We start from the raw sequence: 26,288 nt of genomic DNA, 5'->3' as shown, positions 1-26,288 counted from the left end.
ATTTGTTATCAAAACGCTACATCCCCTGTTTAAAATGACAATGTATTCAATGTTCTGCAGTGTGGCGATGTTAGAGAGTGTGGGTAATTTTGTGTGTGTGTGTGTGTGTGTGTGTGTGTGTGTGTGTGTGTGTGTGTGTGTGTGTGAGAGAGAGAAAGAGAGAGAGAGAGAATTTGTATGCATTCGGGGCATCTTAGGGGGTGCAAAATTTCAAGTGGAAAAACGATTTCAAACCGCATTTAAGATGAGAGCCTTGCCAGCAGTGTTTGTCCTGGCGTATTCTAAAGACAACATGTAATCCAGCCAGCATCAAAGGTCTGCGATGTGCTTCAACATTGGATGGCACTGGTTTTACGTATAGGGCAGGTAAAAAAAGAAGACAAGGAAGATGGAAAAAAAGAAGGAGGAGGAGACACAGCAAGAAGAAAGAAGTGCCGAAAGTAGTAATAATTGTATTCACAGTCGTAGTAGTAGTAGTAGTGGTGGTGATGTCAGTGGTGTAATAGTGTAAAACTGGACATACTAGTCATCAAGGTTCCCACACGGTCTTAAAAAGTCTTAAAGGCATTGAATTTAGGAATTTGGAAATAATACCCGAAAAAGATCTGGGTCTTGAATGGTATTATGTGTGTAACTTGTCTGAGAGTGCAATTTTTTCTCTTGCGTGCTCTCTGACTTCCAATCAGAGCCAGTGCAAAAGAAACTAAAATAGTGGTAAATAAGATACTTGGTGCAACCATAATGAATCAAATCAAAACAAGCTGGGAGAAGATGTCTAGACTAGGGGAAATTCAGGGGTCGAGGTCTCTTTGAGTGCAGAGAGACAGGGACTATGAATATGAAGAGCAGTGTAACTTTAAAGAGTCCAGGTTTCCTTTGAGAATATTTTCTTCTGGCATGGCTAAGAACTCAACAAGAAAGTTGAATTTGCGAAAAACAGGACAAGAAAACTGGTATAAAATACGACATTTTATCCACCTAAAAGTACTTGGTATTAGTATCGTATCGATAATATGGGCTCACGTGTTTACTTGGTATCGATCGATATCCAATCTCAGATATCGCACAGCTGAAAAAAAACAGGCTCGAGTGCTGTGATAGTGAAGCTGTTTTATTCATTTTGTCAAAAATGTTCCATGCGCTGTTGTTGTCGCACCTTATCACAATAAAGCCGGGTTGACGGCTGGAATATGTAGAGACTTTTATTTTGTAGATGCCACGGGACATTTTCAATGAATCATCACGCGTCATATGCACATCTATACAATACTGCATAATTGCTCATCAATATCTTTCCCTCTACACTGATTGATTGGTTTGGTGTGATTGAATGGATATTCAATTCTTTGCAGAGCATCACACCACGTCTTTAGTGATAATCAATTTCATTTTAGGAGATCTTTTTTCATGCTATTCACACAAACAGTGCGCAAACCCGAGGTTGGGTTCAATCGCCATAGCACAAAATCTTTACAGTCCTTCAAATGTCTCAGAATCTGATGAGTAAGTTGTCTCTAGTGTTCTGCTGTCTGCTGCAATTTTATCTTCAGGCCTGCCGGCTCACTTTGATTCGGGATGGTTAATTGTACGTTTGCGATGCGCCATGTGTGTGTTCATTGTTTTAAACTTACCTTGTTGGTGGTGCCGCACGGTTAATTACAGAGCTCGCTGTCTGTCTGGTATAATTTCCTGTCTTACAGGCTATGGGGTATATGAACAGATAATATCATTTAATACGGGGCTATTTCTTGCTGTCACAGTTCTGCTTTGAATGAGAGCAGCAGGAGGTTCGGCATCGCTGTATTTATGTGTCAGATGCAGGTGTGTGTGTGTTCTAACGTTCATGTATCTGACTCAGTCAACAATATTGTAGGAACAGCTAGGGGTTGACTACCTGAAGTTGACGATAAATTGATGCAGTCGATTCATTGGTGATGTCGTTGGAATTTTACAAATGATGTTTTCTTGTTTTCAACACAGTACGGTGGTATCACATGAACCCTTTCATGCACCTTGTAACCTGATAACATGATAAGCTGTCCACTGTAGTAACCGCTATCCCTGAAAGTGTTCGGACATATTTTGACTGACTGGCACAGAAAGAAATAAAAACAATGGATTAAAACTACAATTCACTATCATACCTGTAATTGTAATTAATGAGAGTCCTGCACGTTTTTTTTTCAAGGTGCCGGCCAGTTGCATCTTGTGGTCCATATCATAGCGTGTTGTAAGATGGGACATGCTCCTAAAAAAGAATGAATCTTTCTCCGTTTCACAGCTTTTATTTCACTTTTATTGGAGTTGAGGATGGACATTTTTGCAAGCCACTGTGTTGTCAGTCTCATTTTTGGTTAAACAGTTCCACATACTCGTAGCCTAGTGGAACTCTGCCGTAAAGTGACAAGTGTTTCTAGTGCGTTTTGTGATATGTTATAAAGTTCTTGTTATCACAAAGATGTTGCCCGCGCACTATTGAACATAACATTTTGGCACCTATAACTGAGATTTTTGTGATGCTTCCCTACTTCCTTGCTGCCAGTCCCGTGGTTCTGCCGGTGTAAATATTTTAAGAAGAGCGTCAATCGCAATCACCTAACATAGTGAGGCGAACCACTATTATCAACCGTCATAGTTTTGTACCATCGCTCCACAGAGTTGTTATAGTTTGTTTGTTTATTTAGTTTGTTTGTTTAAAAATTGCAACCCGATATCCTTATTGCTTGAAAAAGTTGACATTTTGACCAGAGAATGGCCCAGTTTCTCATTCAGAAACAGCAGAGGGACAGCAATGCTCCCTTCGATATATTGAACTCAAGCTTATGATAATAAGGATGAAATCCGCTGCAACACAGCATATCCTTCTCGGCTGAAAGAGCATGCGGGCTTGGTGGCGGTTGTGAATATTATTTTACACCTAGGGCCACATCTGTCTCGAAACAGATGTGCATACAGCTAAAGCTCAGCTCTACTGTGGAATCCAAAGGAGAAAAGATGGAGCAGAGCCCAAACGCAACTCATAGCAGTGTCAGCATGTGAAAATTCACAACTGAACAGACGATCGTTGGGGGTGGCTGCCAAAATGCAGCAGGTAAATATGCTGAGTGGGAAACAAACAGGATTTTTTATTTGCTTTTCATTTGTGTTATGATGATGAACCATCACTAACAGTCATGATTTTTTTTCTTCTTTTATTTATTCACTTGGTTGCAATGTAATCTACCTTTCTTTGTATCTCTTCTCAAAGCCATTCGGTAAAGGATTTTCAAAATTTCACTTGTGAAGATGAAGCTCTGTGCCAACATGATAACACCATAATCTCTTTTCTACTTTGAAGGGATTCAAGCAAGACTGTTGCACTCTCAGCTGGCTTTTTGTGTGCAACATATTCAATGTCGTAGCATTGCGCACCACAATACTTAATAATCTGACTTGAGGGGTATATACCAATATCAGCTTTGTCATTCTTTTTGCTGAAGGAAGCAATATGACATATCTACATTGAATGGTATTAGAGTCGCACAGACGTACAAAACGAGAAACAGATAAATAGGACACGAGGACATGCCGTCATTAATCATTTGAAACAGATTTGACTTGAATCGACTGCGCTGCATGATTTCAAACGGGCCAATGCAGAGTTTTACCACCACCTACAAGATATGAGCATGCAGTACCTCCACTCATGATGACACACCCCACGAGACATCCGTGTACCACAGAGCATTCGCTGCAGCCTGTCTTTGAAATGAGCTGGCAATGAAGAATAATTTGTCAAATTGCGGAAAGACACATTGCTGATAAGCCGCGTGCAAGACATGACCTTTGAAAAGCAGCTACTAAGGTACAACACAAAAGCGCGCGCACACACAGAGTTCATTGTACGATCAATATTTTTCACCGTTTTCATTTTAAAAGAGAACATGCAAGATTCAAGTTAGAAATGTAATCTTAAAGGATTCGGGTAATGTCGTTTAAAAAAAATGCATTGTCGGTTGAGTGAAATCACATCAACTTGGTTTATGTAGCACAACAGAACGACAGATTCTATCTTTAGGCACTTCTTTAAAAATGGAAAATGTCCAGCTGTGTTAACCTTGTCAGAGGCACCGAACCCAACCAGTTCATATGCACGTTCACCGAACCCTTCATTAGTTTTTTTTAAAAAAAGTGATTTTTTTTCTTTTTACAAATTCAAGACATAAAAAAACACATTTATTCAAAATCGAAAAAAGTAAATTCAATTACATGGCCTAAGTGTAGTTTTTTAAAGATTGTATGACGTACTATCACAACAGTCACACGGTGTCTACTGAGCAAACTAAATTTCCCGCAGCACTGCTTGGACAAGCGGTGTAAAGAGATCATCTGCAACCACTGATGGCCAAGCGGGCGTGTCATAACTAATTGACCTGTTGAGTCGGGTGTGTCTTAACTTCCATGGCATAGGCGCCATCAAACCTATGAGACCGATTCATTGCACCCCTGGGGTTTGATTGAACCCGGTTAAGAAACACTGGACCAGGAAGACACTCCTCGCACATTCAACTGAAACAATACAACACCACATGAATAGGGACGCTCTGATACAAGTATCGCTATCGCTGCTGATATTATAACTATGTAATCCTACTCGTACTCATAAAGCTACTCGGAAACTATGACACCAATACTGTATCGCTTTCCCAGCCTCTTATACACTACACCTCTCTGAGTGCGCAGTGTGAAGCTCGGCAGATGGCCGACGGTTCTTGAAAAACAACTCAATGAGCATTTATTGACATTCCAAGATCAAGTTTACAGTAACTGAACATAATAAAGAGGATTACACATTTGCTTCGTCTTGCAAAGGACCACTAGCTTCGCTTTATCTTAACACATACAGCCCTACAGACAGGCTAATAAATAGCACGGAACTTGCAGAAAAAACTTTAAATAATGAATTTTCAAACATTTTAGCAACAAATACAGAAAGACGACACAACAATACTCAGCAGTCAAATATTATTTCTACTCTGGGAAAAGTGAGTTATATTACTGCAGCTTTGCACCAGTTTTCATATTTATATCTTTTCATCAACTCCTCTTTATTTCGTCTGCACGTACTCCCGCTTTGGAGGCTAAGACGTGCACGTTAAATCAAAGGTGTTGTTTTTTTCATCGTGCATTGTGGCCGCATGTGCACGTGGGCTGTTATTCAAGACAAATCAAAATTTGAACTGGGCACTTAGACCTGCAGTGTAAATCTAGCAATGCAACCCGTACGCGCTGGAAGACCGTGGATGGTGAAGACAGTCCTTTTTTGATTTGGATAGATTGACTGAATCTGTGGGCTGCAGATTCATTTCAAACAACTCTTGCTCCTTCACTTACCGCTTTTGCAGATTGGACAGCACTGGTCCGGCTCATATTCCGGGTCCACACATTCTGTCTGAGGGCAGGCCGAAACAGAACACAGCACCTCTCCGCTTGGCTCACATCGACATTTCTCACACGGCGACACCTGGAAAACCAAATTAACATATTGAGAAGGAGATCACAAATACACACAGTGGAAGCATCCTTTTCTAATTAATTCCTTGACATCCTTCTTTCACAATAGCAGCATGACAAAATTACCACCCAAAAAAAATGCATTTTCTATGTTGTAACAGAATCGTCTTTTGAGGGAATGATTTTGTGTGATATGACCTGTAGAAAATCCGGTAAAAAAACAGCTTTGGGTCAAACAGTACGACTTCATGGCGGCACGGTGGGTGGTTAGTATGCCCACCGCACAATACAAAGGTGCAGGGTTCAATCCCGGGTCCGGCCTTCCTTTGTGGAATTTGCATGTTGTCCCCGTGTCTGCGTGGGTTTTCTCCGGGTGCTCGGGTTTCCTCCCACATGCCAAAAAAATGCGTGGTAGGCTGATTGAACACTCTAAATTGTGCCTCGGTGTGAGGGTGAGTCTGAATGGTTGCTTGTCCAATGTGTGCCCTCCGTTTGGCTGGCTCCCAGTTCAGGGTGTACCCCGACGACTGCCCAAAGACACCTGGGATGAGCTCATGCGCGCAATCCCCGTGAGGATAAAGTGGCTAAGAAAATGGATGGATAATACAACTCCATTATTTCTCAAAGTCCTCCATAACCCTTTCATGTCATCTTCTATTCTGGGAACTCCCTTCTCTTATTGGCTGATACATTTCCATTAAAAATATCCACCAGTTGCTCATACAGGCAAAAATTTCAAGACGGTCAACATGTCGAAATGATTGTGATTCACTATTTGAAACTGAGACTCTTGTCCTAAGAACTTGACTTAACTAGCGCAAATGGAAGATTATTTTTGAGAAAAGCAAGTCATAAATTCAGTGGTCAATAGTTTGTTTTGTTTTTTTTGTGAATGTGTTTGTTTTGAAGAATTTTAGAGGCACTGGAAATGCTCATTCCATATTTTGAAGAAAATCGCACAAGGACGGCAGCCACTCAAATGGTCTACTCTTGTATCTACGTTCAAATTAAATGCAACATTTAAAAGTGTCTTAAGTTTGTCTTTTTGTTTTTTTTAGGGGCATACAAACCAAAAAAAGTGTTGAATGTGACGCACAAGTAACACTACATAGAACATAATGAGAGGAGTACTTTACACAAGTACAACAATTCAATCCAAATGGAACACATTTCCAGTAATGTGTCTTACATTTCAGCTTTCACATATCCTTAACACTTAAATGTCATTTTGAGCCATCTATAACTTCTTGTTGACTTTATGGTTAATCAAGTGACAATGGAGTCATGAGTCAGTATGACATTATCATTACGGGTTTATAAAAATAAATACATTTTTTAAAAACACACTTTTACTAGGGTAATTTGACAAATCGACTCTAAAATCCCTTTCAAGGTTGTACTTTTTATTGTGTTTTTCATTATAAATTAGGTCAACCTATCTGAAAATGCAGCCTGCGTCATGGGTTTCAGCACCAGCTGGAGAGTTGGGTGTGACCCTTCAGTGGTCTCTCGTCATGGAATCAAGCGCCTGTATATTTAAGGACTGCCACGATCGAGCCTCCTTGTCGGATTATTGCTCTTGATCGCTGTTATTGCCCAAGTGCTGTTTTCTAGACTCCTTGCTCTTGTTCATAGCCGATTTTCTTGTCATAGCTTTGCTTTTCTGCACATGTTCATCTTCTCTGAGTATCGCGTCTCTCTTTGTTTTCTGGCTTGTGAGATTGAACTCTTCATTCTGCTTGGTGTGCGTAGTCTTACCTTGCCTTTTGCAAGCGGCTTTTACTCTGTGTTTATTTTTTTTCTGGTTTTTGTTCGCCAGCGATTTAAGTTGTTTACTGTGTCGGTATCTTGCTTCTCTGTAAATAGATTTTTTTGTTCATTCATTTAAGTGAGTCTTTGGTGATATTCCACTTCCTACTGGTCTGTGTTCGGACTGTATCGTCTTGTTTCTCGCCCCATTAGAGCTCCAAACAACAACATGCACTCATTCATGCATGTGAAAGATACTGAATCAATTCAGAAAAAAAATCTGATTATTGATTATGAAATCACATAATGCCAGCAGAATGAATACAGTGGAAAGCAGAAGTGGGGCACCTACCAGAAAGTCACTGCGGCACACAAAGTGAATCTAAGTGATAAGGTTGCGCCACATCCTGCCGTCCGAGATAATAATGATATTCTTTTTTTTCCCACAACACAAAAATTTTAATGGTCTTGCAAGTGTTGTCACTTCTATACATCCATGCAGAAACAACAAACGATCAAGTTACAACATGAGAGCAGAGCAGCAGGATGTCAATATCAGCAGTTGATTTATTTTTATTTTTTTTACTACCGGTACTCTGAAAATTATTTCATTTCCATTGTTGCGTCTCGAGACTCCCAAGGCTAAGCAAAGTAATTTACAACACATTAATACTGGGGCGAATGATTACAGAAATCATAACTTTGAAGACGCCACTGAGCCAACATTGCGAGCCACCTGAGTGAATCATGCTCACTGATATTTACGTTTAGGAATATAAAAACTCCTGTCCTTCAGGCATGTTATGGAAATCACTTGCTCTTGTCTTGTATGCTTGAAGGCCCTGCTCGTACCTCCTCTGGCTACCATGTACAGTACATGGTTGGCTCTTCATGTACAGCAAGTCCGTCCGTTACATCATGTAATGCCAAACTCAAAGCAGTTAAACTGCAATACATTACAACATTTACCTTCGTAAATAAATTTGACTCGACCTTTTGGTTTGTTTGGTCCGTCTATGGCTGTGGCTCAGAGGAATATGACCACCTCATACATCAGAACACGAATTGAGCGCTTCAGTAACCAAAACAACCCCATTAGATTTTTTTTCGTTGTTGTTGGAAAATGTTTTATTTTAGTTTATGTGGCGCAGTGGATTTAAAAAGGATGTAGCGTACATCTTTGTTCAAATGGCAATCAATCACATTCAAACTCAAGTCAGCACACACTTGCCACCATTGAAAGTACCTCTGATTAATCCCCAAATAAAGTTTAGATGTTGTATTTGGGGGCGGCCCAGTAGTCCAGTGGTTAGCACGTCGGCTTCACAGTGCAGAGGTACCGGGTTCGATTCCGGCTACGGCCTCCCTGTGTGGAGTTTGCATGTTCTCCCCGGGCCTGCGTGGGTTTTCTCCGGGTGCTACGGTTTCCTCCCACATTCCAAAAACATGCGTGGCAGGCTGATTGAACACTCTAAATTGTCCCTAGGTGTGAGTGTGAGTGCGAATGGTTGTTCGTCTCTGTGTGGCCTGCGATTGGCTGGCAACTGATTCAGGATGTCCCCCGCCTACTGCCCGAAGACAGCTGGGATAGTCTCCAGCACCCCCCGCGACCCTAGTGAGGATCAAGCGGCTCGGAAGATGAATGAATGAATGTTGTATTTAGCATTTCCTTCCTTCCCCGCCACCTTACATTTTTGAAAATGTTCATAATTCCCTTCATCTGGACTAATTCTCCAGTTCCAGTTGAAGAGTTGAACATGATGCTGCCAAGGCAATTTTTCACTGTACGTGCAGTAGCGAATTCTTCATGGCATTTAATGAGTAGTGTTCTGTTTGCGCCAGACACACATTTTTGAATAATGGCCAAAAACTTCAAACTTTAATTTCCGAACACATTTTCCCACATGCCTTGGGTGTTTTTCTTTGTAGATTGGGCTTCCGTCTTCTAATTTACGCTACAGCCCAGACATATGAAGAGGACAGGAGAGTGTTTTTACACATACCAGTACTTGCCAGAAATTCCTGCAACTATTCGCCTAATTTGTGGTAGCCTCCCAGACCAGTTTACGCCATCGTCTTTTGAACAATGTTGAAGGAAAATGTCACAGAAAAGCGAGCATGTGGACTGTTCGCGTCAGGCTGGTGGGGCCACTTTGGAGCACCTTATTGTATTCCATGAGTGCACGTAAAGGCTGTGAGGACCGCTCACAGACTGTGAACAGGTCAGATGTGGCTCACAGCCTTTCATTTCTTCTATGAGGTCAGCAGGTCGGGAAAAATATGAGGACCAAACAACTCTGGTGCTCCTTTCAACTGATATTATTTTTTTATGTGCACCCCTGTGATTCGAGCCATAACGTTAGCCCATTACCGCTTGGTTTGTAATCGTTTAACAACAAGCACGCCTGAGTTGAAAGAAGATTCATCGCCCCCTAGTGCTGCTGAGGCATGCAGTCTTTGCTCAAAGATCAAATTACAAACTAGAGAACAAATCAATTCATGTGTGCATGTAAACATACACACACTTCAAATTTCATCCCTGGCTGCCACCATTATGGAGGACATCTTGCAGTTGTGAATAGACTGCACATCATGTAACTGCCAAGTCTGAAATGTACTTCATTTTATATCGAGTGACGTTTCAGGATCTAATCGGATGTCACCGTGAAAATGAATAGGTATAGGAAATAAAACAGCATCCGAATTTCATACACGTGTCTTTGAGACGACGTATAAACCAAACAAGATCAAATGTCTTTGCTCCTCATTGTTCCCATGCGTCTCATAGCCCAGAAAAGACTGGAGCTGATTGTGTACAGATTGAATGGCACGCCCCCTGTGAAAGGCTTGTTTGGCAGTTCCCTGTGCATAGCAGCACACCTTTGGTCCAATCGAGAGCGCGAAGGTTAATTCTGACAGCATTGTTGCTGATTGCAGAGGCTTTCGCCTACACATGCCCCTTCACTGTGAAAAATGGAGCGAGGCAGCACTTTCCCAAAGAAGTCAACAATCACGCAGAACAACCTGCCTGTTGCAAATCCCGCGGCACAGCACAAAGGCTAATAATGTATGAGGCATGTGATATATATATATATAATATATATATATATATATATAAATTATTTTTTTTTGCAGGTTTAGCTCAGCACACATTTGACATTCAACCACTTTTAACATCTGTGAGTAATCTCAAGCTTCAATTCCAGTTTTTGCAATCGCCAGCATAAAACGGGTTAATGTCACATTGTGTTCGCTAAATAATTGCACCACACACATGATCCATGATTATTATAATTGTTGAGAGACACTTCTAGTTCGCACTCGTAAGACTACTACAAGGGTACATACAGTTAACAACAGGAAAAGACTTTGCTGAAGTTGCATGAAGAGATTGATCCTCCAGAATAGCGAGAGCAAAGACAAGTGCTAACCTTTGCCTTTATAGATCTGCCTTCATGCCTTCTTCCCCGCCTGTTTGCTGCGGGGCAACTACTTTTTATGTAGTGCTTGCCATAGACTCGCTTGAACGTCAAAGGAGGTTCTGTCAGCGTTTCGCTCCACTTGAAGAATGTCAAACAAAGAAGTGAATGCAGTTCATGAACTCACCTTAAACTCCTCCAGCGAAGAGTAGATCTTTCCACGAAATTCACAGTAGTTCTTTTTCTCCTTGCACTGAGGGCAGCATTGACTTGTGTCCACTTTAATGCAGCGAGGGTGCACCCTGGGACAATCAGGCTTGCTGCACAGAGGACCTTCATCTGTACAGAGGCAAGGGCATGTGGACGGGCCTGGGGTGAATTGCTCACCGATTGAGAATACAAAACCGCTCTCGTCCATGCAGCCTTTACCCCTGTAGTCCGGGTAGGCGTACTCGTCAATGGCTTCCGAGGACAAGGTGACGTCACTTGTGGGGCCCACGTCTATTTGGTTGAAGGTATCTTGCTCACTCCACAGCTCTTGGGACTTCCCACCCTTAGATCTAAGGTTCGACCTGACACGGCTTGTGCCGGTTCTGTTCAGACCCAAAGTATCGTTGTCCTCGGGCTGCAGCTGCTTGGGGACCGCTTTGTCCTCCCTAGCCTGGGTCAACACTCTTTCCAGACGTTCACGGCTAACTGGTAGGGTCGTTATAGGATTACTCTCAGCACCACTCATCAGGAACCAGAGAACAAAGAGAACCTCTGCTGTCATGGCAACGGAGTGCAGCATCTCTCCCCACCACCAGTGAGGTGGGAAAACACCTTGGATCACATAACACACTTCACATCTCAGGTGTGAGTCAGTCCATCTGGAAAGAGAAAATTAAACTGGGGTTATGCGCTCAGTATTTTGTCACTTTTTATCCTAGGTGTGGGCTTTGGTACAGGGCAACAAATTCACACGGCTTTGTTCCATCACGTCGCGCAAACACCCCACTGAGTCTGAGATCAGTGAATTGGATTGTCAAGATGGGGAACATTCATAGGCCTGTGTTAGGAAATCAATGCTGCCTGATACTGTAACAGTTCTCCGCCTCAATCGGTCTTGTCGTTGACAAAGAGGAAGGACTTGAATCAAGCATTCTTAAGCCTCCGCTCCTCTTAACGGAACAAAGAGTTTGGATCAATTTACTTCTTGCATTGCATTTTGAATGAATTGCAGTCAACTGAAGGGATTTCAAAAAGAACATCATTTCTGTCAGACTGTAACCGTGAGAAGTCATTCAGTGTAGAGTGGCTTTACTTTTCACAGTACAATACGGTAAATTCAAAACCCTCCTTGGAGCCGTGTTTTGTGTTGTAATCACAAGTAATTGCACATCACTTGAACGTAACCTTTGCACAGTACGTTAATACACAACACCTCAGGAGGACCGAAAGCCTGGAGTAAACTGCAAACGCAGCACATTTTATAAAAAGCTGTGCTGGATATTTTTATTTTTGCCTCTCGCTAAACTTGATTTACTCTGGCACTTTGAAATTCAAATGCCTGATATGACGCTTTGCTGCGCACGGTGGCCTACTTCCATTTATTTCCGTGCCATTGCTGAGGCAAAGCAAATGCTGCAGTTGTATTGATGTTAACAATTTTATACAACGATATAATTATTCTGTGTTGCCTGACTAAATTTAAAATCATCCTGCGGAATCCTTTGAATTCATTCCAGAGTATTTTTAATTGAATAGATTCATTGTGTACTTCAAGACTCTTTCCTGATGGAATGAAGACAAGTTAGCGTGAGCACACAACAAGTACTTTAAGTTTGTGACAAGATGAATATGTTACGTTCAGACAACCTGACACAAAATTCACTCTGACTGAAGCTATGGCGCCTAAGTCTTCATAAATTCTGAGCCACTCAGAGGAAAAAGCTGAAATTGACTGCTGGCAGCTAACAGTATTTGAGCAATGTTTCAGGCAGAAGCTTTGGAGTTGTTGGAGTCGTGGATGTGAAAGGCAGCAGAGGGAGAGAGAGGAAGAGAGATGAAGAGATGAGCCCATTAGTAAAGAAACCTCACCCCTCACCACCCTAACAGCTGTTACAGGCTGTCACATGGATACTGGCGTCCTTGCCTTGTGCTCTTGAAGGAGTGATCACCGACTGTGTGACTTTCGGGTGGCTTGTCAAATGAGCACAAACTACCTAACGTCAGCAAGCAAATAACGTTTTGTATAATCTCTGGTATTTTAAGTTTTCTTTGTACCAGTCATAGCAAAGAGGAAAAATATAAAGACAACCATCGAACCAGATCTTAATGCGATATATGAAAGTGGTACACAGATCTGTCATGGCTGCTCAGCACACCAGAGACTCACTTAACAGGCAAACAAACTTTGATTTGAAGCTTCTAGATACTGTTTTGAGTCCATCTGTTGGCGATGTTCAACAAGGAAGAGCACTGAGTGACAAGAAAGACTGCTCACAGTTAGCTTCTCATAATAGCCACCGGCATTTATTGTTGCTCCTGACTCGATTTTCTTCTTTTGTGTTCTTTAGTTGTTTACAAAAAAAAACGACCATTATGTATTACCTCCACTTCAATTGTCATCAAACATCAAACCAAAATCCCATTTGACTGTTTTTTATTTCATTTTCCTGATGATAATAATGTTGAAATGTTACTTACAGTAAATCATTGCTCTGTACAGTTAATAAATGTTTTATGATGGTGTCAGTTTGAGCTCAGTAAATAATTACACATTTGCAGTTTGGCATTTGAGAATTCACATTTGCCATCCTCCATTATTCACCCCCGCCCCCTGAAAAAAAAAACCAACTCACAGTATATAGACTTTTCACAATAAAGTATATGACATGATCAAATTTTCTCAAACATATATGTCACTATAATAGAGTGACACCAGGGGTGTTCGCACGGCAACATTTGCTCCGGTGCTGCGTAGGTGCCGCCCCAGTAGAGCGTTCACACGGGCAAAGTTACACCAGTGTAGTCCCTGAAAACAGTTTAAACCAGAGCAAATTTAATCCTGCTCAGAAAGGTGGTTTAAAAATTTGCTCCAGAGCAAATGCTCGTTTGTTGGGCAGCACCGATGTAAAATGGTACGTGTGAACGCTACAGGGTTAAAATTTGCTCCGGAGCAAATGCTCGTTTGCGCGGCGAGAATGCGTTGCTTTCATGCTCTGTTGTACTTCCGTCATCTTTCCTTTTGTAGGAGACTGGACTGTCTCGGAGTTGTTTGTGTAGTTTGTTCCTATGTTGCGTATTCACAACCCCCCCGTAGAATTAATTTTGTGATTGCCTCTCTTGATTTTGTGTTTGGCGCATTATGTTTGTAACAGTACAGTAAAACGTGTACATGTCGAGAACCCCGCATCGAGAGACGGATATTGGTCCATATCAATGACACAACTGTAAACCGGACACTGCAATTAGGGCTGAATGATTCATTGCATTTCTCCCCCATGCCTGCGTGGGGTTTCTACGGGTACTCCCGTTTCCACATTTCAAAACCCTGCATGGCATGACATTGATTTCAAGGTGTACCCGCATATTGCCCAAAGACAGCAGGGATAGGCTCCAGCACACCCGCGATTCACTGACACACACACACACACACACACACACACACATGCACACACACACATGTGTGCCTAATTGTAGTAGGTAATTACTGTTTCCTTTCTTCTAAATGCTCTTTTTGCATTTATTCTGAGATACTATAATGTATAAAAAGCTGATATTTTTGGTAATAAATACAATGAATTAATTGCCTTGGTTTGTTGAAAAATACTTTAGAAAAACAGCTTGAAAAGATTATACTGCAATATTGAGGGGAAGACATCACACTTACGTGATATTCCAAACTGACCCAACTCTAACTGCAGTGCCATATTGGGAATCGGAGAATTCTCTATTGGGGCCTCTAATAGCAGGCTTGTTGGAAATACGCCAACAGTCACACAATGACATTTCTAATTGAACAACAGAAAGGACTTTATTTATATGTGTACACATCAACATTTTTATTTCTCTTTGAACCATTTTACTACTATTTACATATTTTGTTGCATTGCATATCACAAGAAAACCTGTGTGATTGCAATTCATCGCTCTGGTACTGTTTTTGAAATTACTTAGAGGCGATAGTCCTATCTTGGTTTTTTTTTTTTTTTTTTTGGTACTTATTATTTGTTCAGGGTTAAAACGCTTTACAGGCAACTTCATTTCAAAAGTTCTTGGGCTGTTATTTATTTTGTTGTCGGGAAGACTATAAAACAGACATTACGTGGCTTTAAACACTTGGAGAAATAACGATTTATATTGTGTATCGGCTTTCTGTCAAAAAATCCTAAAATATGACTTCTTTTTGGAAACACACAACAATTCTACAGAGGGCTACAAGAAAATAAAGGGAAAATAAACCAAGTGAACTTATTCTAGGTAGAGCAGTTTACTCCCTCTGGGTGCTATTGTCTCAAAACTGAAATACAGAAATATGCATTGAAAATCTTGTCCTTTTATCGTTTAAAGAGATACGAAATGAGCACTAGGAATTGAGGTCGTACAAGAAGAACAAATCCATTGCAATGGTGGACAAAAAGGAAAATTGAGTGTCGGACAAGCTTCTTTCATTCTGAACTGAATTGTATTTATTGCAGCTTTTTCAAGGTTAGTCTATTGTCGAAACCTTAATCTCGCTGTATTATTGCAAATCACATATTTTCCTTGGATTCCTCCTTTGCAAGCATTGAATAAGCTCTATTGAAATACAAATCAGCCCTTTGGTACAGGTGTGTCATTATTTCCTGGATGGTTTTTTTTTTAAAATAAATTCAAGGTCAGCAGATGAGAAAAGAAAGAGCAATCGTGCTATGAAAAAAGTCACTTTATGAAATTGGGATATGCTTCACTATTCTGGTAGGATACTTGAAAACACATTTCGTAATTGCTGGTTTGTATTTAATTTATCTGGATTTAAAATCTATTTTTCCCACAGGAAATAAAGGAAAAAGAAAAATGAATTCAAGGGTCACTCTATTACAATCATTAAAACTGTATTCAGTGTACGAGCAATGTGCCTGTCTTTTTCATTATTCTTAAAAGGGCCCTTCCATCATAAAAATAATATTTTTCCACTGTTTTATACAGGAGTCAAAATGAATCTGTGAGACATGGAGGGAAGTTGACATGTCTGTTATTTACATGCAATAGCAAGCAATAGGTTAGGGGAAAAATCAACTAACTTGGTTAATTCAACCACAACATTTGATCAACATAAAAACCTCCTAACTTTAAAAAAATATTTGCACCTCCCGGAACCATATGTTTGCCATACCTGTTTACCACACAGACATTTGTTCAGTTGCACGCACTCAGACAGTCTCATATATTTTCCAAGGAGCAATACACAAATAGAAACAAAAGATGCCCAAGATTCACAGTTGCTTTATTATAAAAAATGACAATAATAGTTTACTTTCATTACTACAAAACAGCGAGCTTAGCCTAAAGTGAAAACATCCCCACGGGAATTCAAGCACTATGTAATTGCACATATTCAGCCAGCATATATTTCTAAAGGTAACGTTTATTTTTTTCCCCCATTATTTTATATAATCTTGTAATCTGGATGTTAGGGATCATTGCTAGAGTTATGTTTGTGGACGACACGATGTCGTGTATTCATGTTGCAAATCGAGCTTTGTGTGAGTGCCCATTTCACGCCTTTCAACCAAGTGCAGCTCACCGTGTTTAAGTAAACTAGCACTGAACAAGCCAAAGAATTGTCACAGTATGTCCAATTACTACTTTACCAAGCAAAACGTCTTTCAATAAATCACGGTGTCCAGCAAAGCTTGTCTCGGTGCTAGTTGAAGCTTGGCCACCTAACTCAGTTGAGGGTCGCATGCTCCTTTGCACCTCTTATCAACACATCACTAAGCAGTAATCGAGTGCCTGTAAAGTGACATGATTATTTTGGGAAATGTGTGCGAAAAATAAATGAAATGCACGCGAGTGTGACAGTTGCGGTTAGATCTTTTTTTTTTGTACAAGTGCTCCTCACGTTTGCTGCCAGCGTACATTTGGAACAGCCATTAACAGCCACGTGGGACACTTATGCTGGCAAAAGTGAGACGCCGGACCATTTCTTCTCTGAAGGTGAATATAAAATTGTTTAAACAGACTACAGTGTTAATATACATTAACTTTAGCAAACTTAAAATGACGTTAGGGGCAGTCCGGTAGTCGAGTGGTTAGCACGACTTCACAGTGCAGAGGTACCGGGTTCGATTCCAGCTCCCACCTCCCTGTGTGGAGTTTGCATGTTTTTCCCACGCCTGCGTGGGTTTTCTGCGGGTACTCCGGTTTCCTCCTACATTCCCAAAACATGCATGGGAGGCTGATTGAACACTCCAAATTGTCCCTAGGTGTGGGTGTGAGCGTGGTTGTTCGTTTCTGTGTGCTCTGCAATCGGCTGGCAACTGGTTCAGGGTGTCCCCCGCCTACTGACCGAAGACAGCTGGGATAGGCTCCAGCACACCCCGCGACCCTAGTGAGGATAAAAGCGGTTCTGAAAATGAATGACTGAATGAATGAATGAATGAATGAATGAATGAATGAATGAATGAATGAATGAATGAATGAATGAATGAATGAATGAATGAATGAATGAATGAATGAATGAAAATGATGTTATTTGCAGTGGTGTATTTATCACTGTATGGAAAAATAAAACCATTTGTCAACAGGGGAGAATATGCAGAAGGGCAAGATAATCAATTCTAAAAAGATTTGTTATTGACAGACTTAATCGTGATGCATTATTCAAGTACGTGATTGTTACACACCCACTCAACGCAAGAAAAATGACTGACGGCGACAACTCCGAAAACGTTGAGTCATCTGCTAATCGCGGAGGTGTTTCACTTTGTTGTAGCAGAACTCTGTCACCAGAATCATGCCGTGTATGGCAAATTTCGTGGAGGATGACTTCGTCAAGTCAATCGTCTTAGACACTAAAAATACATTTCCAAATTTTTAGAGACACAGCCACATATGCACACGCAGCGCTTTTCAGCTTCATCTCTGCTTTGAGCCGACACAGCGTCCAACGCGACACTACCAACCAATCAGATTCCATGACTTTGTTGCTAGATTTACCCACTTTTCCGAACCAAGTCAGGATTTGTTTTTAAGAAGTGCAAAACAGGAGACTAAGTTCAAGAGTGCTGCACTGTCTATCGAGTGTGAGGTTTTCTCCCTCTGTTGAGTGACAGAGCCCTGTAGTGGGCGTGCCAACACTTTTGGCTGTGTGCTTTGAGTTGAAATCCATTCCCGGTTTCAGTAAAGCTGCAGTGATAATGACGACAGCTTGGAGAGAGCAACAGGTCATCTTATTGGGCCACATTTCACGATTTCACTATTTCAGTCTTGCTTCATTGTGCGACAAGAGAAACAGAAAATATGTGGATGAGAAAAATTCATTCGGAATTCAGTTCTATTAAAATGCTGATTTTTGTGCACAAAGACGAGAGCTCAAACTTTTCCTGCAATTTTTAGCGAGTGTTTTGCCCTTGGGCTAGTCAACCTGGATGTGGCAGTACCATCGGTGCTCGGATGGGCTTTGGCCTCTCGACAAACCATTAGCAGCTCATTAGTCAGTCAGCTCTATTCCATCATCTTGATTTATTTTGCAATGAAAGTAATTTGATGTCAACATTCAACTCAGGTCTTATATTAGAGTTGTGACGTTCTCAAACAAGTCGTTCTTTTGAACGGCTCTATTGGCGTGAATGATGGGGTTTCAGTTTCAGTTTTGTGAGCCGATATTATGACATTGAGGCAACAAAATTATATAGAAAATATCAATTCTCCAAAGCTTGGAGTGGAATTTATTGGCGTATGTTGTGATAACTTGACTAGTTCTGAAACAGATTAAATGGGCCTGGAAAAATTCTGGAAATGTTCTGGAAAATAATCCCAAGAAACGAATGTGAACCCTGGAATAATGCAATGCAATTACCACTGGAAGGAAGCAAAGCACTTAAAACAGAGAGCATAGTCAAAAAAGTATGTGTGTGTGGGGGTGGGGGGTGCTATTGTACACACTAAGAATCACCTTTATTGGCCAAGTTTGTAGAACACACAAGGAATTTGTCTCCGATACTACAGGCTACACTAGTACTGCAATAACAAGGAACTACGATAAACAAGGACATGACATCAGCAAAACATCAACACCACCATTCTAGAATGACAATCATGAACCAATGTTACGACTCTGTTCTGTAGTTAATGCATTCAACATTAAAAAAAGAAACACACACACATATTTTGTAGGATTACCAATAGCACATTCGCCTAAATAACTCACTAGCGTAAAGTGACAGGACATCGCACATGGAAGATCAAAAATGAGGACTGGCACTTTACACATAAGGTTTAAGTTGTTAACTCATCTTTTGTCACGTATACACAATTGTAAATCAATGAATAAACTGCAAATAGACTCATTTGCAAATATTGACATTGCACTGGATATAGTGCGGGCTTTGTTTCATTTACCCGCCAAAAACATCATTTGCAGTGCTAGTCACTTGCGATTTGGTATTCGGAATCACAGCCAAACTAGTTGCAGATGGCTGGGAAGTAATAAAATCCTGTTGTAGAACCCTGCAACACAATTTAATTGTTCTGTCGTGTTCAGTTGCGTTGCTCGGGGTGCAGCTTGCTTTTAAAGACTCATATTCAATGCTGCGATTCTCTACTTGGAGTGAGAGTCAAAATGAAGCCTTTTTAAACTGAGCACGGATGTGGCCCTGTGGACTGAGTAAAGCCTTTGTACTTATTGCCGTCATCAGAGTTCATGTACTGTAAGCTCATATATGTTGGAAATGTCTGATAGCGTCTTGAAAATTAAGCTAAATCATCTCTACAGGTAGGGGGGAAAATCATTTTAAATTATTTTAACTTGCATGTATTTATCCCAGGGAAATCTTCAAAAAAAAAAGACCAGTCCAGTACAATATAGTTTGGCGGAACCATTTCTATTTTCTTTTTCAAGCTGCCCAGTAAGTGGTGACGTGATTTACACATTCGGTGGTCTCTTATCACGGTGACCTTCCGTCATGTGTCTGAATCCTTCCAAATATTGGACAGCTCTGAACCAACTCCAATGTAGTGAATACAGAAATTCCCAAACTATCAATTAAAAAAGACACTTGCACTGCGTGTGGCAGATATAATGCGTCAATCATAATTTGTATTGCTGAGTAATGGACCACAATAGTTTTAGGGAACAATGTCTGCTCTTTTCATTCTTTTAATATCGGGAAATAAAAATGCTCCCTAAATCTGTGAGGTGTGAAAATAAACCTCAAATCTCCAAGGGTATGTACATGTATATACAGCATATTAATTAGCCCTATCAAGTCATATGACATATTTTAGTGGTTTGTTGAATCATTTCAAATAATTTTGATTTCAAATGTTCTTCTCTCCAGTTGTGATGTCATTGTTATGTACTGTAGAGCAGGTATCCCTTCCCTGGGGACTTTTGAACAAAGAGATGTTGGTCCGGTCATCATGTTGTTCTTTGGACCACACACTGTATCAACAGCACCTCTGCTGGTTGCAGCCAATGTATACATTCAGTTTTAGTTCAATTGCTTTAATAGGACTTTAATCAATGATCAATAACACATAAGAATCAGAATTCCGAAGTGATTTGTGTGTGATTAGACTAGACCATTGGTTCTTAACCTTTTTAGAGGTACCGAACCCTTCATGAGTGAAAATAAATTTTAAAAAATGTTTTAATCAATTCAAGATATAAACAAACCACATTTATTAAAAACAGAAAAAAGTCAATAATATTTCAAGAGATAAGTACACCTTTTTTTTTATTGTACGAGGTACTATCACGACAGTCACATGTTGACTACTAAGCGAACTAAATTTCCCACAGCACTGATTGGACAAGCACTGAAATGGGATCATCTGCAGCCAGTGATGGCCAAGCGGGCGTGTCATAACTAATGACCATGTGTTGAGTCGTCGTGTGTGTCTTACCCGCCATAGAAGAGGCTCCTTCGAACTCCTGAGACCAACTCACCGAACCCCTGGGGTTCGATCAAACCACTGGTCTAGACTGTGTGTGGGGCGTGTGAATCGTACCGCAGTCCTCTAAATCAGAATTAAATTAATCCGGAGCTGACGAGAAATTCTGTCCGCTCTAACATAAAATAGATCTAAAAATACCGTTGCGCTTATTGAGGTATCAAGCACACAGAGGACGACACAGAATTGAATGCTCCCCAAACTTTCCTAATTGCAGATAATGAAAAATATATATTTAGTTTTCTAACCAACGACATGTTTTACATGCCTTTTAAAAGACCCTGGATGTAAATGATCAGAAATGAATTTGCATTTGCTCTCTTCTACCGGGATCTCTCCTCACAGCTATACCTATTCGTAAACTGCAATAGATTCTTTTCTCGGAGCACAAACGGGTGGATTGCTTTTATGCAGTGTAACATAATCCACGTAACTGATGTTCTTGGTCAGAGAAATACATTACACTTTGCACTGATCCCTTTTTGCTGAATGTGTGACTGCATTTGGACGATTGGATAGAAGTAAAATGACACTGAATGTTCAGTTACAGCAGAGGAAATGGTAAATACAATTGTTTTTAATCCTGAGAAAAGAATGCTAACACAGGAGGAAAGAGAGCAAGCATCAGATGATTACATGGTAATGCAATTTGGCCCTACACCATATTAACACTAAATAAAACACTTTAACACAAAGCATCAGCACTCAATTCAAGTTCACGGCTCATTGTGGCGATAAACGTTTACATTTTTGCCCCCCAATAAAACTTAACTGAGACAATCAAGGTGATGAATGTTAAAACAAAGCAGCATGAGCAAAACAACTCAAAACAAAACCAGAAGTGTTTCTGACTACTTAATGATGCTGAGAGCTTTTCCTTGACACAAAGCCAAATGTATAACAAATAATTGTCATTGCTCAGCTCATCTATTAATATTGTAAATTTGCTATTGATCCACATGCTTTTTTTTTAAGAACTCCATGATCCTGATTTCCACTGACATTTAAATGCTACGCTGATTTTCTGCACTAAAACTAATAAACCGCTTGTTTTGCAGCATGAGCAGGTAAGTCATGTCACTTTGGACACACGTTCACTAAGTCAAAGGTCAACATTTTGCTCAAGTCAACGTATTTGTCACAGCTGAACACTGAGGTACAGCCACGGTGATTAATCTAAAAGAGATTTAACCTGGCTGTTGGTTCATGGTTCAGTGATTCTCACCATAGCGTTGATTTATGATTCATAATAAATATTGTTGCTTTCATTACCAAGCAGAGGAAATAAAGCCCATAGGTCTTGAGAAGGCGCATTTGCTCAGGGAGAAAATTTAGCTCAAGCTTGACTAATAAGACACTACTCATTCTGTTCCTATAGATTAGACTGACAAGACTTCAATAATACAAGATGCGGAGAAAAGGTTGACCTGCCTCTTTCTTTCTGCAGTAATGTCACTCAGATGATTCTTCTAGGGTAGCTTTGAGCAATTTAACCAACACATAAATGCTATAAATAGGCCCAAATAAAATGAGGCAGAGTACCCATCTTCAGGAATTTTCCACACATGAGCTGAGACGTCTCTCTTTTCGTTGATTTCTAATTAGCTCGGATGCATTCTGGCAGTATTAAAAAAAAAAAAATCTAATCTATTACGAGCATGTTTGATCCACATGAGCGGTGACATGTAGAGGGAGCAATAAGGTTGCCCAGTGAGGAGCAACCCCATGTTTTGATTTGTGTTTAGGGCTGTTGTTGTAAACAGCGCAAGGCTCACATTGGCTGGCTGGCTGGCTGGCAATGAACCTCCACAGCGAGTATCGCATTCAGAATGTCTCAGTGAATAAAAGTAAAGTGATGTCCTCCTGTCACATCAAACTGGATGTCATTTAGAGGAAAAGCAGGTCCACCGGCAAGAATTAAATCAGACTCACAATATGCCTGCACAGCTGTCTCCACTTCAATTTTTGCACACGCTGAATCGAATTCCTGATTTTCATTGCTCCAACATTCAAACATGCCATCTACACACTCGGGTAATGGAACTATTTACTTTGGGTCAATTTGTGACAAAGCACATCACACGGGATAAGACATGAAAGGTTAAGACAGTGTTTGCTTGTGGGCTCTAGTGTGACAGGGCTGAGAAAGCATTGAATTAATGATGCCATGTTATTTTTTTTTCTTTACACAGGTAAAGGGTGGAATAATGCAATCTAATTAGAGCGATGAGCTAAACCAGAGCAAGGTTTTAAGCCATCTGAGAGTGAATAAATCGCTGTGAGGCTATCTTATTGAATTCTACCACTGTAAATCTTACGAGTGACCCACATCAAATGAAAGTTTTCCGAAACATACAATGCAAAGGCAACCACCAATGCAAAAATGTCATGTAATTTTTGGATCATGTTGGCCTGGAATAAAAGGTTAAAATGTGCTTGTGTGCACAAATCCAGCCAGGAAAAGTACAAAAGAACAGAGCCAATATTAAAGGGCAGAGTGCAACATATGACACATAGTGTGGATTTCATTTTGATGCAGCTCAACCCAGAAATGTAGTGACATTTACATGTTACTGACTGTATAATCTAACACAAACATCAGAACATATAACTGTTTTTTTTTCTTAAAGCCCACCCCTAGCAATCCCCATACCTACCTGAAAACAACCTTAATGTAATTCCATTATGCATGCATTGCGTGCCCACCATGCTATTGCTGTATTTTCTCCTCCCATCCTTAAATTGCACACTAAAGGAAGACACACGCAGCATCCACAGGTGCCCAACGAGTAGCGACTATATTGCACTGTATATGCACGAGTACATACCATTTGTATAATCCATAATTACAGTTGATACATGCTGGTTTCAATCTGAGTAAATTGCGCTGAAACACATACCAAATATCAAAAGAGCATTCCCACTTGAACTATAACGACAATGACGGGAACCTACCTGTCATAAACGTACGGATCCGTCAGCGCTTTTGGTCGCCAGTACGCGCAGTTCGAACAGTATGTTGCGTGTCGGGAGAAACAAATGATCACAAGTGCAGACTGGTCCACTTTGTTCAAAGACGGTGGTTTTCTGGTGGAAGGCGGCTCGGTAACTTTACTCGTCTCACAAGAGTGTCCGAGGTGCTCTGCTCTCTGAGAGCTCTTCAGAGAGTGTGGCGTCCCCCTGCTGCACACACAGGCACTTTATTCTCTCTCCCCAAATTATTAAATAAATGGGGGCGGAGTGGCTCGGTTCCGACGTCGTGGTAACTAACAAAGTGGCCGCTGGATGACGCACTTTAAAAGTGTGAACTGCGGACGGTGGAAATCAGGTGATTGAGCGTCTGAACAATGCCAAGTTTTGTTTTGTTTGTAACATAATTTAAAGAAAAAAACAGGCAATATACCATCATAATTGGATTTGTACTGGTGACATATATGGTACACGTATGAGAAATGTTTTATTTGATATCAAATACTTGGCTGTTTGACTCAAGATTTTACAGAGGCGCGGGCGCCTGAAAAATCATCCACCCATCTATCCATCCATCCATTTTCTAATCCATTTGCCCTCACGAGGGCCATGGGCGTGCTGGAGCCTATCCCAGCTGTTTTCGGGCAGTAGTCGTGGGACACCCTGAACTGGTTGCTAGTCAATCGCAAGGCACACATAGACGAACAACCATCCGCGCTCACACTCACACCTAAGGACAATTTGGAGTGTTCAATCAACCTGCCATGCATGGTTTCGGAATGTGGGAGGACACCGCAGTACCCGGAGAAAATGCATACAGGCACAGGGAGAACATGCAAACTCGAACCCTGCACCTCTGCGCTTTGAGGCCGTGCACTATCCAGATGCGCATGGAGCCACCGTCAAAATGATTGATTTTAAAATATTTTTGAATAAATCCTTTACAACATAATCAAATTTTACACTAATAAGTTATGTTAGTATTAATGCATTGGAAGTGCAGTAACGTGGTTTGAAATCAATGCTTATGCTAGAGTTTTTGATACCCGTGTTTCCTGCTATGCCAACTCATCAAGAGTAAATTTAGCTACATAATTTGAAAAAAAAACTGTACTTATTGTTTCCTTTTTCTGACACCCAATATAGTACATTTCTTGAAGTATATGAAACGATAGATTTGTGTACAGTGTCAAAAACAGGTTTGGACACAGAACATGGATGCTGGGTTTTATTTGAGGATCAGCGACTGAAAATTCATAATAGGCAAGGCTGTGGAAACAAGGCAAGGACTGGTCAGATTTGTGGTGAGAGGCTGGAGTGCATGCATAAGGACAAAACACACTGGCACAGGAAAAAGGAAGACAAAGACAATTTAAACACAAGGTAAGGGGCAACAGGTAGAAACAATCAGGGCGGGACTGTCAAACAGACTGACATAGGAGGAAAAGCAAGTGACTGGAAATGAGAGAAGAGTCCTTCTTTCAAAATAAAAGAGAAAGTGACCAGACAAACACAAACAGCCTTAAATGCGGTGTGACATAAAGTACCGGTAGGCTATCTTCTTGGACCTTTTCCCTCCACTTTCAGGAAATAATGATGTTGCTAACATTTTGACCACTGTTGTCAAGTTTGATAGTCTTTTTTTTAATGGTTGCTTTCTGTCAGCCTAGTTTTGATTCAAGTTGTAAAGACCACCCTATTACCTTTGTTGGTTGAAAATATAAATCATTATCTTGGCATCAGATGTTGGTTGTGACCCAAAAACTTTGAACACAGATCAGCATAGACACATCAGTGCTCTCTGTTGTTTCACATTCCCCGAGGTTGAATGTCAATCTTCATTGTCATTATATTTCAGCCCCATTAACTATTGATCATCTGCACTTCAACATTTAATCCCAGCAAAATGGCCCATATGGTTCTCCAGTGGTCAATTCAAGGTTGGGACAGAGCATGGGGGACACAGAGTAACTACGCTCCAATACACATGCAGCCTGTTAGCAATACACTACTTTGGTATATACACTTCTGTGCAAACTACTTTTATTTTATTGCACGCTTACGCATATTTACAAGGATTATATTCTGCTCTCCGCCTTTCTCACTTGGGATTTGCAAGTATATTTACTAACGACAGTCTCCATCCAAAATAGTACCAAAAAAAAAAACACCTTTGCTTTGGCAGTGTCTTGACCTATATAAAAACATCGTTTTCATGATTGGGTCAATTGCATGTTTAGGTCTTTGGGCAAATATTTACATTCCCGGTATATCCCGAGGCTCTCTGTGAATAAAATTGTGGGGAAAAAACTGTAACTGAAAAAAAACTGTATTTAAAAAAGGATTAGATACTAAATATTTCTTTCAAATAAGGCATAGTGTAGTCTTCCTTTTAATACAATAAAAAATAAATGTGAGTAAACAAGGAATAAACAATACATGAATCCTTCAACTTGTTAAGTGATTTGCATCAAATAAAATAATTATTCATATTCCCCAAATGAAGACCACCCC

General features: G+C 40.5%; 1 protein-coding gene across 2 annotated transcripts in view; it reads right to left on the bottom strand.

Moving 5' to 3' along the window:
• Positions 1-24,019, bottom strand: part of vwc2 (von Willebrand factor C domain containing 2) — a 34,715-nt gene extending 10,696 nt beyond the window's left edge. The window contains exons 1-4 of one of the 2 annotated variants that reach the window (XM_052081342.1): positions 23,760-24,019; positions 11,091-11,530; positions 10,849-11,000; positions 5,374-5,503 (exon numbers count right to left, since the gene is read on the bottom strand). In XM_052081342.1, the coding sequence (XP_051937302.1) occupies positions 5,374-5,503; positions 10,849-11,000; positions 11,091-11,451 (643 nt within the window). In that variant the 5' untranslated portion in view covers positions 11,452-11,530; positions 23,760-24,019. Of the gene's footprint in view, positions 1-5,373; positions 5,504-10,848; positions 11,531-23,759 lie in introns of both variants that reach the window. The other variant, XM_052081341.1, reaches the window with a different exon arrangement.
• Between the last annotated feature and the right edge of the window lie 2,269 nt (positions 24,020-26,288).

The sequence above is a fragment of the Hippocampus zosterae genome, chromosome 11 (assembly GCF_025434085.1).
Source record: "Hippocampus zosterae strain Florida chromosome 11, ASM2543408v3, whole genome shotgun sequence".
Classification (NCBI taxonomy): domain Eukaryota; kingdom Metazoa; phylum Chordata; class Actinopteri; order Syngnathiformes; family Syngnathidae; genus Hippocampus; species Hippocampus zosterae.
This window is presented reverse-complemented; position numbering and strand designations above follow the sequence as displayed.